General features: G+C 40.5%; 1 protein-coding gene across 1 annotated transcript in view; it reads left to right on the top strand.

Moving 5' to 3' along the window:
- Nucleotides 1–16,303, top strand: part of TMOD2 (tropomodulin 2) — a 53,029-nt gene that overhangs the window by 10,174 nt on the left and 26,552 nt on the right. The window contains exons 2-5 of the mRNA XM_036735108.1: nucleotides 2,711–2,893; nucleotides 5,774–5,930; nucleotides 9,212–9,334; nucleotides 12,530–12,616. Of these exons, the coding sequence (XP_036591003.1) occupies nucleotides 2,768–2,893; nucleotides 5,774–5,930; nucleotides 9,212–9,334; nucleotides 12,530–12,616 (493 nt within the window). The 5' untranslated portion in view covers nucleotides 2,711–2,767. The remainder of the gene's footprint in view (nucleotides 1–2,710; nucleotides 2,894–5,773; nucleotides 5,931–9,211; nucleotides 9,335–12,529; nucleotides 12,617–16,303) is intronic.

The raw sequence follows: 16,303 nt of genomic DNA, 5'->3' as shown, positions 1-16,303 counted from the left end.
GGTGGGAGGGGGTCAGGACCAACCAGGAAATGAGTTCTAAAGGCTTGAACCATGTCTGGTTTCACGAAGGGAAAGTATTAAAGCAAGTGCTTAGGTGGGTATCAATGCTGGTGTACGATTGTTAAGTCATCCATCTTTTGTGAGGTTCACAGTTAGGTGTGGGAGAGAGTACAGCATTAAAAGCAAGGTAAGGCTCTAGGGTGTTTCCAGATATTCAGCTGGGTTGGTCTAGCATTTCTTCCTACTTTTCTTAGTGTCTTGTATGGCCTTGGCCTTGGGAAAAGCAGCCAGGGCTCCCATAGTATATTTGTTCGTCTAGGTGTTTATATGTGGCTCTGAGGTCAGGTCCTGTGATGTGTCCAGAGCTTAGACACAAAATATATCAAAGAGGAAAGCTGAATGATGTTCATGTGTCCTGCATGTTCTGCCTGGAGAAACAAATCTTATCCATCATATGCCCAGTGGTGGGCATTATAACACAACAGCTGCCATTGCAATCCAACTCTAGGGAAGTTAAACCTAGTAATTCCTAGACTACATACTTTAAGTGGCTCAGAGTTTACACACTGGATATATTCCTGAAAAGTTTCATGTATGTGGAATTTTTTAAATGCAGTAATATTTTTCAACAACAAGTGAATACTTCTATGGCACAAAGATTTATATTCTCTTTAGATGAAATAATTACTTCTTGATTTATCTGTAAGATAAAAGAGTTGGATTAGATAATCTTTAAATGCCCTTCCAGGTCCTGTTTCTATTTGGTAAGTTGAGATCTTCGAATATTGGGTCTTCAGATAAAAGGGTATACCTGTGTTTCTTTCTGTTACTTTATTTTCCTTTATCTCACCTCTATTCTTGGATACTTTGCTGCTAACCACAGGCATACCCAAGGTGATTTCAATAGTCAAGGGAGGCAATTTAGCTGAGATACTGATGTCAGAAGAACAGCTTTTCTTTTAGACGCCAGAACCTGTAATATAACAGCTTGCTTGGAGAGTGCTTTGCAGAGAAATTTAGCAATTACTTATAAAATTCTTAGGTCCTCTTCTCTTCTCCTACATTCTTTCTTTACTGTTTTCCTCATTCTCATGTCATCCTGTTCTACCTTATCTCCTATATCCCCCATTGAGGTTCTCCTAACCCATCATCCTTAATGAATCCTATTTTTCATCCTTTTTTTTATCATTCCCTTCTTGAATGATAATACAGGCTTATTTTGACAATATTTAAATTGCTTCACTGTTCTTTAAGTGGTTTTAAATTATGAGTCAGTATTCCCCAAGAATAAGTGCAACAACAAATTCTGCAGTCATGTTTTAAGTATCTCCTTTTACAGGGCACTCTGTGGACCTTGGAGGAGACAAAAAATGAAATCATGGGCCAATCTCTGCCCTCAAAGAACTTACAGTCTCAGCTAATGGAATCAGATCATTGTTTTCTAGAACAATTCCAATAAGTGGACTCTACTAGGGCAGCTAGGTGGCACAGTGGATAGAGCCTGAAGTCAGAAAGATTCATGCCTCAGATACTTACTGTGTCTAGGGCCATCTCCAGTCATCCTGATCTATATCTTGCAACTGGACCCAGATGGCTCAGGAGGAGAAAGTGAGGCTGGTAACTTTGCACAGCCCTCCCTCACTTAAATCCAATTCACTTGTATGTCATGACATCACCTCCCTGATGTCATGGTCCTCTTTGAGAATGTAGAACAAACAATAACCTCTGTGAGTAGTAATGGGAGCTGCTCCACTGGGGACCCAGCTAGAACTGGCCTTTCTTTTTCCTTCTTTTTTTTTTTTCCTCTCTTTCTTCTTCTCTTTCTTTCTTTCCCTTCTCTTCCCTCTGTCCACATAGGGTATCATATCCTTACCTTCAGGTGCTCTGCCCAAAGGAATATAAATTTTAATCCCTGAAGCCTCACAAAACATCTTGGGGTTTACTGGCTAGATTTCTTCCTTAAAGACCATGCCTCCAACCCAAATGACTCTGACTCTCATTGGTTGGTCAACAATAGGTCCCAGGCCACGCCCTACTTGGTCATTGTTTGGCCATTGATTGGCTCAGAGTGAATGTAAATAGCATTTGTTTCTGTTTTGGCCAGAAGACCTGAGGGTCTTCACCTCCCAAATTATTATTTTTTTTTTTGACTAGGTAAAAGAGGTCATTCTCTGCCTCATTTCTTACCTAGTCTTAATCATTGATTGGACATGGTCTTAGTCAAACTGAGACCTGTTAAATATCTTAGCTTAAAAAGGCCAAGGTCTCCTACTACATCCAGGACCATCTGCAGTCCCCCTGATCTTTATCTTGCCCCTGGACCAGATGGCCTTGGAGGAGAGAGTGAAGCTGGTGACTTTGTATGGCCCTCCCTCACTTAAATCCAGTTCACTTGCATGTCATAGCACCACCTCCCTGATGACATAGTCTTCTTCCAGAATAAAGAACAAACAGCAGCAACAAGCTGGATGGCTCTGAGTAAGTCACTTCACCCCGTTTGCCTCAGTTTCATCATCTGGAAAATGAACTGGAGAAGGAAATGACAAATTACTACTGTATCTTTGCCAAGAAAACCCCAAGTGGGGTCATGAAGAGTAGGACACAACAGAACAACAAAAGTCAACTAGAACACCACTGTAACTTAGCACTACTTGGAGGCCTGATTTACCAATGCTGGTGGGACATTTTTTTGTTTCTTTCTCATTAATAGGCTTTTGAAGATCAGAAAGGTGGCCTATGTAAGTGTCCGGACCCTGAACAAGAAGCCATGGCCCTGCCTTTCCAAAAAGAACTGGAGAAATACAAGAACATCGATGAAGATGAACTTCTTGGTAAACTCTCAGAAGAGGAACTAAAGCAGTTGGAAAATGTTCTCGATGACCTAGATCCTGAGGTGAGTGAGGGGGAAATGGAGCACAGTGGTTACTGGGAGAACCATGTAATTAAGTTGCCTTCATGACTGAGGCAACTACAAGGTCTGTGGCTCCAAATTTCAAGCGTGAGTCTCCTCCCGAATAGTTCTGTGATATTAGAAAGTCACTTAATTTCTCCATTCCTCTGGTAGAGATAACTTTTCTAGAGTCCTGAATTCAACCCAGGGCAGCATTCCAAGGGTATACTTTTATGCAACCCCATGACAACTCTGAACTGTGGGGGGTTTTTGGACCAGAGGAGTCTGGAGGGCTTTCTATGCCTCTAACAGAGCCCACTTTTGATGTATGGCTAATTTAAGGATATGGAAGCTATAGTTGTTGGTATCCCATAAAGTGTAAACACAAACACCTCGCTAATTTGGACCAAATTGGGAATGGTTAGGCCAAATAGCAAGACATATTTAATAAATTTTAACATTTTGTTACTTTCAAGTACATAAAACAATTTAAACTAGGTAACAAAGAACTGCCTTGCAGAGAGGTCCATAGACAAGATACTGGAATTAGCCAAGAATGATGCCTTATTAGATGAGGCAATCATTAATTGTAGAATGATATAGAAAATGGGTAACTTCTGAAGATTCTTTAGAAGCTTATTCTGTTAGATGGCTCAAATATTCCCCTTAAAATCTTGACATTCTTAATTTTATTCAGTAAAGCCTCTCTTAAATAGTGGAAAGGCAGACTTTAAAATAGTCCCTGATTTAACTGGCACAATTTTATAACTAGATGGATCTAGACTGATGATTTTGTTATAGTCTAAGATGCTTTATAAATTATTGTAACACAACTGATACTTTGACTGCTGCATTTACTTTTCCAGTAGATGGATTTTATTTTTTTTAATAAAGAGTGTTGAGTGAAGTAGCATGTGATTAGGTGATGAACTTGGAGTCAGGAGACTTGGCGCTCGGCCCTTTCTGTGTGACTGTGGGAAAATCCCTTAACCTCTGGAGGAATCCATTTCTTCATCTGTAAAATGAGGGTATTGTTTCTACCTCTCTAACTTAAAAAAAAGCAAAAAAGAAAAACTAATAAAAACAAAAACCACAACACAGCATGTGGCAAAGGCCTTTCTAAGGTTAAGGAGATATGGTCTCACTATTCCTTCTGTCAGTTTTTAGAACGATGGGTAGGAGTAGGAAATACTACCAGAAATGCAAAATTACTTTGCAAGAAAATCTTTAACTAAAATTTATAATAAACTCATGCCAGAAACAGAGTAAACAGAGTTTTGGGCAAGCTATTCCTTCTGGTTCTCAAATTCCCTGATTAACTGAACATATATTAGCTTCCACAATGAGGTTGGACAGCCTACATTAAATGTACCTAATATCCACAGGGGGCAGCTAGGTGGTACAGTAGACAGAGTGCCTCCCCTGGAGTCAAGAAGACTCATCTTCCCGAATTCAAATCTGGCCTCAGACATTTGCCAGCTGTGTGACCCTGGGTAAGTCACTTTACCCTGTTTGTCTCCATTTCCTCATCTGTGAAAAGAAGGAAATGGCAAACTACTCCTATATTTTTACCAAAAAACCCCAAATGGGGTCACAAACAGTTGGACACAACTGAACAACAGCAACAAATATCCACATCTGACCAAAGGCAGATAACGGAGAAATGAAATGAGGGTATGCTTATTTTCTTCTGCAGCTCTGAATGTCTGTCTTTAATGGCTATGGGAGCACTCCAGGGTTCCAAATTTGAGCCCTGACCTATGGAAGGAGGTTTTGAAAGGCTCCAGGTGCCACACCACCAGACCACAAGAGAGTTACAGAAAACCTTGAACTGCTCCTGCAACTTAAAAATTCAGGAAACTCAGCTGTCAATCAATCAACAAACAGGCACAGTGCTCGGTGAAAGGGATATAGAGACAAAGGAAACAGCTTCTGCCCTAAAGAAACATATATTCTATCAGGGGAAGCAGCATATATGCATATAAGTAAATATATTAACAAAATAAGTAGGGGCAGAGGGGAACTAACAACTGAGTGAATCAAGGGAAGGCCTCATGTAGGAGAGGACATGCGAGCCAAGATTTTCAGGAAGCCAGGCGGTAAAGACAGAATGAATTCCGGGCATGGAGGATAATCACCTGTGCAAAGTTGTGGAGGTAGGAAACAGAATGTTTGTATGATTAATACCAAGTCATCAATTTGGCATGAAGGAGGAGGAGTAAGGTGTCCCAAGCCTGGAAACCTTGCATGGAGTTGGGTTATGAAGGGCTCTAAGAGCCGAAATGACAAGTTTGCACTTTGTCTTAGAAACAATTAGGAGCCACTGGAGGGAATATTTGGGGAAGGTGAATGACATGGTCAGACCTGAGTTTTAGCTGTCATCCCGACCTACAGTACTCTGGAAGGTTTCTGGAAGGTAGATAGGCAGAAAGCATTTGAAGTTCTCCTGTATCAGTGGGGAGTCTCCCCTTTATGCCATGATGTGAGAGAGACCACCAGGAGTTGCCCAGCTGCCTTTCTATGGGGTGGAGCTATTGGAATAATCTCCTAGCATTCTTGATGGACCACCTGCTCCTACTGTTTAAGGAGGTTGGGACAAAGATCCTGTTATAACACCAGTTGCCATAAATAAGCCTTTAGGGTCCTTTAGACAAGCTCCCTGCACTATCCCATAGTAAGCTTCAATAGGGCACATGGTGATTGCCAGGGGGACCAGATCTTCTCCTCCTCCATTTGCTAAGGAGAGAACAGAACCTTAGTTAACTGGACAGAAATCCTGTGCTTACCTGATATGCTAGTAAATGGGGACGGAGATAGCAAATGAAACCTCAGGCAGACGAACTATCTTGTCATTGACACCTGACCAAACCTATTATTTGGCAGAGCGCACTCCTACCAGCAGGTTTCCGGCAGAAAGACCAGACGCAGAAAGCAGCCACAGGCCCCTTTGATCGGGAGCACCTCCTTTCATATTTGGAAAAAGAAGCACTGGAACACAAAGACAGGGAAGACTTTGTACCCTTCACTGGTGAAAAGAAAGGTAAGGTCCAGGCCTAAATTAGGTTTGAATGGCCAGCCAGTGCATCCTGGGACCAGCTGGTTACTGCCTTACTCAATCAGGCCAAGAATGGGAGATGACCTAAAAGAGAGGAGGGTAGGAAAAGCCCACTTTTCTTTATTTGCTCACTGGGTATAAAAATGGACTCTTGATGGTAGATTTTCCCCCCTCCTTTTTCTGTTTCTTCTTTTTGGACCAGACTTGTGATTTAATTGATAGGTTTAATTCTTTGCACTAACGAATTGCTGTGACTTGTTTTGCATTTTATAGTCTTAGAGAGTTAGCTGGGAGTGCTGGGAGGTTAGAGGACTTACCCACAGCCACACAGCCAGTATATGTCAGTGATGGGACGTCTTTCTGACTCAGAGACTCCTGCTTTACCCATTACCCCATGTAGCTTCTCACTGAGGCTTACTGCTGACAGGAAGTTCACTTAAAGGAATTGAATGCCCGCAGATGACAACATAAAAGAGGTATTTCAGAAAAGAATCCTAAGCAATAGTGTGCTGGTAAATGTTTAACAACCAGCTCTCCGACATGATTCTAAATTTAATCTGCATTATTAACACTTTCTCCGTCATGTTTTAAATTCCAAACAATCAGGCCCTGATTTTGTAGCATTTGTTGATGTCCAAGGTATAAGTGTTCACATTGAAAAATTTAATATTCAGCTCTTTGATTTGAGCCATCCTCCGGCATACCTCAGAATCTTAGAGTTCTGAGATTTCAGAAAAATATAAATGTGGTGTGTGGAAGAAGGTTCCATGCTTTCTGATCTATGTCACTCAGGCTTATGCTGGCTCTTAGCTCTGTGCCAGAGAATTCCCATAAAGCCTTTTCTCCTTTATGTCTGTTTCACGTTAAGCCCTCTGCAGCCAGCCCTAAGGGACAGACCTACTAAAGTTAGTGACATTAGAGGTTGGTTCACATGTCAACAGTATGTATACATCTCTCCAGATGAACGCTAAACCAACAGGTGAAAAGCTTGCCTGCCTGTGAGTCCTTATTTCTAGCCCTAATACATCTCCCCACCCACACACCCAGAGCTGAGAGCAGCCTGTGGAAGTTCTTTAGCCGCAGAATGACTGGAGCCAAGAGTATTCCTCTGAGAAAGTACTTAATAGCCTTGCAGCTAGAGGAGTCTGTAAGCTTCTGTAGCATCTTATAGTCTGCCAAGACACTGACATCTAGGCTTCTAGGCTGGCTTAAATTAGAGCACCCACCATCATGCCTGTAGCTGTAGCTGTCTTCTGACTTTAATTGCTCGGAATTGTTCACACGCTGACTGATGGCTTGAGCAATATTTAGAATGGCATTTTGTTAAGAAAATTAAGTAGAAGTGAAGAACTGAGCAGATAACCAGAGATTACCATGGAAAGATTGGTTGGTTTCCATAGTAGCTGTGACTTACTTAATTGGGAAAGGGGAAAAAAGATTTCACATCTACAGTAAAATCTCAGGAGACATATCAAAGGGAAAGGTTTTAATAAAATACATCAGGGAATTGCTTCATTTCAGATCCATTCTGAAAAACTTTGGAGAGGAATTGGAATTTTAGGAGCTACCTGAGTGACAGAGAAAGCTGGGTGGAATGGGGGAGCTGGGGAGAAGGGCATGAGTAGAAAGGTTTTCCAAGCATGGAGCATAATTTGAGAGAGGTGTCTAAGGTAGAAGTCAGGTGTTATAAGGAATAAAAGTGAAAGTCTGCCAAGAAAAACAAAGAAATCAGGCTGGGGAATAATGTAAGGGGTACTTTGGGGCTACTGGTAAAGGGATTTGAATCCAGATATAAAAATGTTAGTCTTGCTATATATAGATCAATGGTGATCATTGAGGAATACTGCTATGTCTTAAGGAGAGATGTGATATGATCAAAACTACTGGAGTTTATTGAGTGGGGGTGGGGTGTGACATAGTAAGTCCTATGGTTTATTTTTTTTGAGGGGGGAAGGCAGGGCAATTGGGGTTAAGTGACTTGCCCAAGGTCACACAGCCAGTAAGTGTGCCAGGTGTCTGAGGCTGGATTTGAACTCAGGTCCTCCTGACTCCAGGGCTAGTGCTCTACTCACTGCACCACCTAGCTGCCCCAGTCCTATGCTTTATGAAGATCACTTTGACAAACTGTGAGTGAAGGATGGACTGGAGTGGGAGAAAGACTTGTATCAGGGAAACCAACCAGCAGACTATAGCAATGGTCCAGGAGTAAGGTGATGAGGGTCTGTAATGGGGTGGTGGCAGTGTCAGAAGAGAGAAGAGGGGGTATATTCAAAAAGTGTTAAGAAGGTAAAGTTGACAAGCTTGGGCAACAGATTGGATATGGGAGGTGAGAGAGGTGAATGATGAGTCAAGGATGATGCCCAATTTGCAAGCCTGGGTGACTAGGTGGTAACCTTGACAGTAATAGAGAAGTTTAGAAGGCAGCAGGGTTTGGGGAAAAGATGATAGATGTGTTGAGTTTAAGCTGTCTGCAGGACATCAATTTTGAGATGTCCAGTAGGCCACTGGAGATTCAAGACTGGAGAAAGGCTGGGGCTGAATAAGTATGTCTGAGAATCTTTAGCATAGATATGATAATTGAATCCATGGGAGCTGATGAGATTACCAAGTGAAATAGTATGAAAGGAGAAAAGAAGATAGAGACAGTCTCAAAAAAAAAAAAACCCTCAAACACTCATTTACAGTATGAAAGTAAAAAAGAAAGAAAAAAAAAGGAAGGAAGAAGGAAGGAAGGAAGAAAAGAAGGAAGGAAAGAAGGAAGGAAGGAAGAAAGGAAGCAAGGAAGGAAGGAAGAAGGAAGGAAGGAAAGAAGGGAGGGAGGGAGGGAGGGAAATCACAGGAATAAATGAACCTTTCTTTACTATGATGAATCCTAGATTTCATCCTTCTAGAGGGATTCCTGATGAGTTCCCCAATTCTTTACTTCCTCAGCTTGATCTTAACAAAATAACATTTTAAATAGAAAATAACCCATCGGCCCCCTATATTTTTTTGGTGCTCTAGTTGCCCCATATCTAGGAGGGACAGAGAGACCAGCAAGATTTCCTTCTCTCCCCACATCAGCATTTTGCCTCACTACAAATGCCCTTCTGATGACTTGTGGACTAAGGATCTTGACCGCTTTCTAGCTAGTAGGGAAATCCCACTTGGACACATAGAGTGGTGATTTCAGCATATGGCTGTCAAGGCTACATCCTCCAACTCAGTCGGTTCCCTTTGTCAATAAAACAGTCATTCTCAATCATGTTTCTTTGTTTGTTTCAAAGGAAGGATCTTTATCCCCAAGGAAAAGCTAACAGAAACTCATAAGGAGGAAAAAGTGACTCTTGACCCAGAACTGGAAGAAGCTTTGGCTAGTGCCTCTGATACCGAACTCTATGATCTTGCAGGTTGGTAATTATCCGGATAAAAAGATACTCGTAAGTATTAGACCACAAGCCTTGGAATAATGTGACATGTGTCAATATCCTTTTAGTATCTTAACGACATCTGACATTTATAGAATGCTTTAAAGCTGGTGGAGTAATTTACATATCTTGTCTCATTTGAGCCTAACGGTGAACCTGTGAGGTGTAGGGACTTTTTTGTTTTGCGTCCAGACTTATGACCCGTCATTTCCTCAGTGTAGGGAGTTCCCAGGGAGAAAACTCCCTCGGCCCATGCTCATCGGTAATTACTCTGCAATTTCTGGTCTGAAAAAGTTGTCTGGAATACTGAGATTAAGCTAAATATGAACATAATTACTTACGGGATAATAGCTTAAGAGCTGAAAGAAACCTTAGAAGCTGACCCTCTCATTTTACAGATAAGGAAACTAAGGTAGAGTTTTAAGTGACTTGTGCAGGGTTGCATAGCAAGTAGATATCTGAGGCTGGATTTGAACTCAGATCTTCCTAAATCCAAACCCAGTGCTTTATCCACTGAGAGCTACGTATTAACTTGCCCAGAGTTTTATAGGCAGTATATGTCAGAAGTGGTACTTAAATTTAGATCATCTTGATTCTCTATCCATTACACCACACTGCCTCTCCAAGTAGGTAGGTATTTACCCATTTTCATTATTGTTATTATAATACTGAGGCAGCTAGAGTGCTGGGCCTGGAGTCTGGAAGACCAAATCTAGCCTCAGACACTTACTAGCTGTGTGACCCTGCATAAGTCACTGATTCTATTTGCCTTAATCCACTGGAGAAGGAAATAGCAAACCACGGCAGTATCTTTGGGGAAAAACCAAACCAAACCAAACCCATAATGGAGTCAGGAAGAGTCAAACAGGACTGAACAACAAGGTAGCATTGCTGATAGATGCTAGACCTGGGAGGAAGGAAGACCAGAGTTCGAATGAAGCTTCAGACATTTATTAGCTGTGTGACCCTGGGCAAGTCACTTAACATCCATCTGTCTGCCTCAGTTTTCTCATCTATAAAATAGGGATGATAATAGCACCTACCTCCCAGGGTTGTTGTGAAGATCAAATGAGATATATCTGTTAAGTGCTTTGCAAGCATAAAAGCACTGTATAAATGCTAGTTATTATTATTATTATTATTATGATTGCTGTGTATTTTCCTGCACTAAAGTCTTACTCTAAAGTCTTAATCTCAATATAAAAATGACCTCTGGGGTTCTTGAAGTCTATAACATCAGAGTACAAGTTTTGTCAGGTCCTACCCAACTGGACAGTCATTGAGAATGGGTCCAGTCTGTGTCTGTCATCCAAAGACCAGTCTAGCTAAGTTCAGAGAGAATCACTACCAGAAGGTTACTCTCCAAGCCATAGATTTTTTTTTCAACCACAGAAATTCACTTCCTAAAATTTAGCGGGGTTGTGGCCTGCATTAGTAGAGGGAGAATGCTCCTTACATGGGTATTACACAGAAGGAAATGCCAAAGGGACAGGGGTCCTGTAGTTCTGACTTGTATTCAGACGTGAGTGTTCCAGATATATTTCAGAGAACACTAAATTTCTTTTTCCTCCACGTGGAAGGCAACATGGAAAGGAGAGAATGATTGAGTCTGTCCCCATTTCTTAATGTCAGGTCCCCGGGACAAAGGAAAGAGTGAGATGTAGGATTCAGGAACCGTTTATATAGCTCTAGCAGCTTTGAATAAGCATTAATACCTGTACCTCCCAAATTCTTCATTACTGCAACAGCAAACGTGGGTTTTGAGATTCTCCATTAAGAGGAGCACTTCTGATCCATCTCAACTCCATGGAACTTGGAGGCTGGAAATCAGTTTTCTTCTACTCTTTGAGGCTTCTGAAAATATATTAGAGGTTCCTACAGCCCCTATTATGGATCAGAGATTTCCCTATTCTGGTTAAGAGCTTTGTTGAGCTAAGTACCTGGGTCTTCCTAGACTCTAAGGAGCCTAAGTAGGTAACCATGACTACATAGTCTATTATGATCAATTACCAATATGAATTCATGTGTACTTTTGGAGAAGAAGCCCTCACATTAGATATTTTCTTTTCATTTGAACAAACATTTATGAACACTTGAAGGACCAGATATGTCCATTGATGCAAAAATGTGCTTTTTCCTTCAAGGTATTCTTAAATTCTGATCCTTCTAAGTAGCTTCTATCTACCCTGTATAAGACACTGTGTCAGGCTTTGGAGATGCAAAGATGAAAACAATTAGAGCTTGCTATAGAGTTGCTTCTGCCCCTAAGGCCAATCAGTTTCTTAAAAGGGTAGATATGATCATTAAAGGATAGCCATGCGATGAAGAATGTAAGTCCCTAAGGAACTTATATTCTCCTGAAGGGATGTAACTTATGCACAAATCAGTAAAAATATTGTAATTTGAGAAGGGAAAGAGGCTGATAACTAAGGGCACCCAGAACACTTTTTCTCATAGCAGATGACACCTAACATGAGCCTTGAAGAGAGCTAGGAATTCTGAGAAGCAGGGTTAAATAAATAGGTAGTGTGATCCAAGAATGGAGTAAGCAGAATGAGGGGCACTTATTACCTGCACCTATCAAATTCTTCATTACTGCAACAGAAAACATGGGCTTTGAGATTCTCCATTAAGAGGAGCACTTCTGATCCATCTCAACTCCATGGAACTTGGAGGTTAGAAACCAGGGTTTAGATAGAATTCTAGACTTGGGAGTCAGGAAGACTGAGCTTTCCCACCTCAGACACTTAAGTGACTGAGAAAGTCACTTAATGTCTCTGAGCCTCAGTTTACACATCTGTAAAATGGGGATAAGGATGCCACCTACTTCAGAGTTGTTGTATCAGAGGAGTTAATGTGTATAACATTAAACTGCTATATAAATATCAGTTACTACTATTATTATAACATCTGCCAAGCATCTGGGCAAGCTTCTTCAGTAGAATGTAAGCTTCCTGCAGGGACTGTTTCATTTTTATCTCTGTATCCCCAGGGCATAGCACAAAAGTAGGCACTTAATAAATGTTTATTGACTGACTTATAGAAGAAAAAATGAGTGTCTGGGTAATAGGAATACTATGCATGAGAACTCGTTTCCCCAAGAAACAGATTAAAAATTTGGGATTCTAAAATAGTATCTATCATGCTAACAACTTCTCTTTGTTTTTTTTTTTTAAGCTGTTCTTGGAGTTCACAATTTAGTCAATAATCCACGGTTTACTGAAGAAGTCCCCAGTAACGATAGTGGCAAAAGCCCTCCAAGAAGTAAGTAAAGGGGGAAAAGGGGAGAAATTGCAAAGGTTGTGAAATGTCTTGGCTGCCAGTAAATTTAGATTTCTCAATCAGCAGTTCCATAGTATGTGCCAAAATGTCCAGTATTACATGGTTGTCAAAAACCTTAATGTTGCAATTGTAATATGTTACCACCCAAGCCCTTTCCCTGTAAATTTCTGATTCCCGTTCCTGTTTATATGTGGTTTTCCTTCACTAACAGAGACTTTTAGATTCTGTTTAATGTCTTGCTTTCCTTTAATTATCATACCTACCATGTTAAGAAACCAGGCTTAAGGGCAGATGCAACTCTTATAAGCAGGCTCTAATTTAAAGTACTGTAAAAATTATCCAGTCATGAAGGGAAACATTATCAGGAAAGATAAGAAAGTGGGGAACACTGAGACAGAGCCTGGGGGAAGCTGTAGACCGTGGAGATGGATTGAGAGGAATTTGCAGATATAAACATAAGACCCAGAGGTTGGTATTTGGTGTTTAAGGTGTTTTATTAGAAAAGTCGGTGATGGGGGAAAGGAAAGACTAATTAGGAAGGAAGCTTTATATCCTTTTTAAAGCTAGGGAAACAGTGCAGTACTTGCAGTCTGGAAGTTTGTTTAGTCGTTTTTCAGTTGTGTCCGACTTCCTGAGAAGAGTGACCCCATTTGGAGTTTTCTTGGCAAAGACACTGAAATGGTTTGCCATTTATTTCTCCAGCTCATTTTACATACAAGGAAAGTGAGGCAAATGGGGTTAAGTGACTTGCCCGGGGTCACACAGCTAGTAAGTGTCTGACGCTGGAATTGAACTCAGGTCTTCCTGACTCCAGGCCTGGTGCTCTATCCATTGTGCCGCCTAGCTGCCCTGTAATCTGGAAGACCTGAGTTCAAATCTATGGCAGATACTTACTAGCTGGATGACCATGGGCAAACCATATAACCTTTGTCTGCCTCAGGTTCATCATGTGTATGATGAGGATAATGATAACACCTACCTCTCTGGGTTATCCTGAAAATCAAATGAGATAATTCTTGCAAACCTTAAGGCACTATGTAAATGCTAACTATTATTATAAAAATGAAAGTAGGTTTTATTACATCAAGTATTGTGCATAAGATTATAATCAAGTAATTTACAAAAATGCAAATAATAAATTTAGTAATTTTTTCAGGTTTTTTTTTAATTTGCTGTTGCATATTTGTATTGAAATCTATGGTCTTCATTTGAAAAATTTAGTTTTCTGGCCCTTTGTTAAGTTAAATAGATTCATCGCTCCTCTTTATTTCTAACTTCTGAATTTTAAATTGGATTTGAAGTACTCGCACTCATGCAAATGCTTACATACAAACGTTATTTTTTAAGCAGAGTCTAATTTGTGTGACCAACTAGGAACATACCAAATATTTAGGTAAAACATACTGTTAGCCTTTGCCCATTAAAAACAAAATCCTTAGAGTATGTCTTATGGGTAAAGCTTGAACAATTTGAATGATATAACAGTACTCAAAAGAAGAAAATGTAAAGTTTGGCAGGCTAACAGGATAGTAAACCATAGTTTGCAGAGAGTAAGCATAACTTTCTCCATTCAATTTTAGTTTCTGTGCTTTAAAAAGTAATCTGATTATTTCCTAGCTGCTTAAAATGAGTATTAGAATCAACCACAAAACCCTCTTTTCTTGTATTCTTATAGATGACATATTTGAAGATAGGGCCAGGGACAGGGAATGGAGGAGGAAAGAGAATTGGGGAAAGAACACAAACTCTTCAAACATTCAAAATAAAGATCCATGTGGATGTTTGGAAATTAACCAGAAAAATGTGCTATTCTTTCTTCATAAAGGAGTGGAAAACCTTGGAAATTATATGGGAAGCTAGGATATCATATTCAGTGATGGGATTCAGCCAGTTAATACCAGTTTGGCAGAACCAGTACCTAATTTTAGGTTGAGTTCATCCAACGGTTGGGGTGGCGGAGGCTGTACCCACCACGTTAGCAGCGGGGGCGGGACCTTGGCTCCAAGAACCAGTTGTTAATTCATTTGAATCCCACCGCTGAATATTCTCTTATATTTCTACTAATTGTGCCATGCTAATCCCCAGGCATGAATGAGGAGGCCTCATTTCAGCCTTTCCATGGCCCTTTTGCTAGAAGTTTGGCATGTTTGCTTAACCTTACTTGAATACTTCTTGTACTTCGGATGTAGCCTTGGGATGGGGAATCCATAGCCATTGATCAGCAGCCAGTGGATTTTACCACACTGGTACGAGAAGAGTAGATATTCTAGGTTGGTTTAGGAAAGTAGTAGGCCCATGGGTATTCAGGTTTAGCTTATAAGCCATTGCCAGGGACATGAGCAAATCGAGAAATAAAAATGCCCTATGACGCACTGAATCGTCTCCATGTACTTTTTTTTTTCATTTTTAGCTCTGCCAACATTAGATTTCTTTAGGGCTTATTCGTCTCTACCCACATTCCTGAAGTGATAAAAACAGCTGAAGTCCTAGGACTCTTCCAATTTTCCCCTCCTAGTTATCATTTCTTTTACCATTGGGCCCCAGCACTTCAGACAGGGGCTAAAGGAAAGGAGGAAGAAACTGAAAATTTGAACCGTGAGGAGAATAAATGCCATTTCTTTTTCTATCATAAGCCATGAATAAAAGTGCATGCCATATGTAAGGTTGTGTTTATGTATATACAATTATACTCAATCCTTGACATTTGCATGTTTAACTTTCGCAAGCATTCACACAATTTCATTAGCATCCTCATGTTCACTTCTGTGTTGGCAGCTGTGTACACTCACAATTATATACCATAGGGAGAAAAATGATTGTGCTACTCATACTTTCCAACCCTGAAGAGTGGCTTGGCACAGGTGACTAGCTGTCTAGAGACACTGAAGCTACCAATCCCTTCATCAATCGCAACTTCAAGGTTAAAAGTCAGCTCTCCTCTTCTACGCTCCCATGCTCTGAGACCCTTTAAGGATCTCAAATGGTGCACAAAGCAGACACTGCTGTCATATTATTTCAAGCTGGTGTGTCATTCGCAGTCTCCAATGCCATCTATCACCCATGAAAGACAAAGTGTTTGAGGTGATGTCGAGACCTTGCCAGTCTCCACATCTTCAGCAGCCTCTCCCTTGGTTTTCAAAGGGCAGCCAAGATAGAGAGGCTCCTAGCAGTATAATATACAGTACAATGCCCTCATACTGCCATCTGACGCAGTGGAAGGTAAGATTCAGATTAAAAAATGTTTTTGTTTTAAGAATTTTATTTGCTGTGCAATATTTATGGTACCTTAGATTTTAGGTGTTAGGAAAAGTGAATATTGTCTGAAACAAATGTTTTTGGGGGGTTTTAATTGAGATGGTAGCACAAAGGGCCACAGAATTCCAGGGAATTACAAGAAAAAATTGTTTGGCATGTCACCAACTTTATTTCGTGTATTATATTTTATGGGTTATTTCAGAGTTACTGTGTTAGGAAAAGTATATATTATCAGAATTAATGTTTTATTATAAAGAATTGTGTGCAGAAAAGTGTATTTTCAGCAATCTCTAGTGAAAGATTGCAGTTTTTGGTGGTTGTAGGAGCCTAGCCCCCTATTTCCCATAGGTTCAATGTATCAACGTTCACGTTTTGTACTGTTGCACCATTTTCTAGGAACATCAATCCCACGAA

This window comes from Trichosurus vulpecula, chromosome 8 (genome assembly GCF_011100635.1).
Source record: "Trichosurus vulpecula isolate mTriVul1 chromosome 8, mTriVul1.pri, whole genome shotgun sequence".
In the NCBI taxonomy this organism is placed as follows: Eukaryota; Metazoa; Chordata; class Mammalia; order Diprotodontia; family Phalangeridae; genus Trichosurus; species Trichosurus vulpecula.
This window is presented reverse-complemented; position numbering and strand designations above follow the sequence as displayed.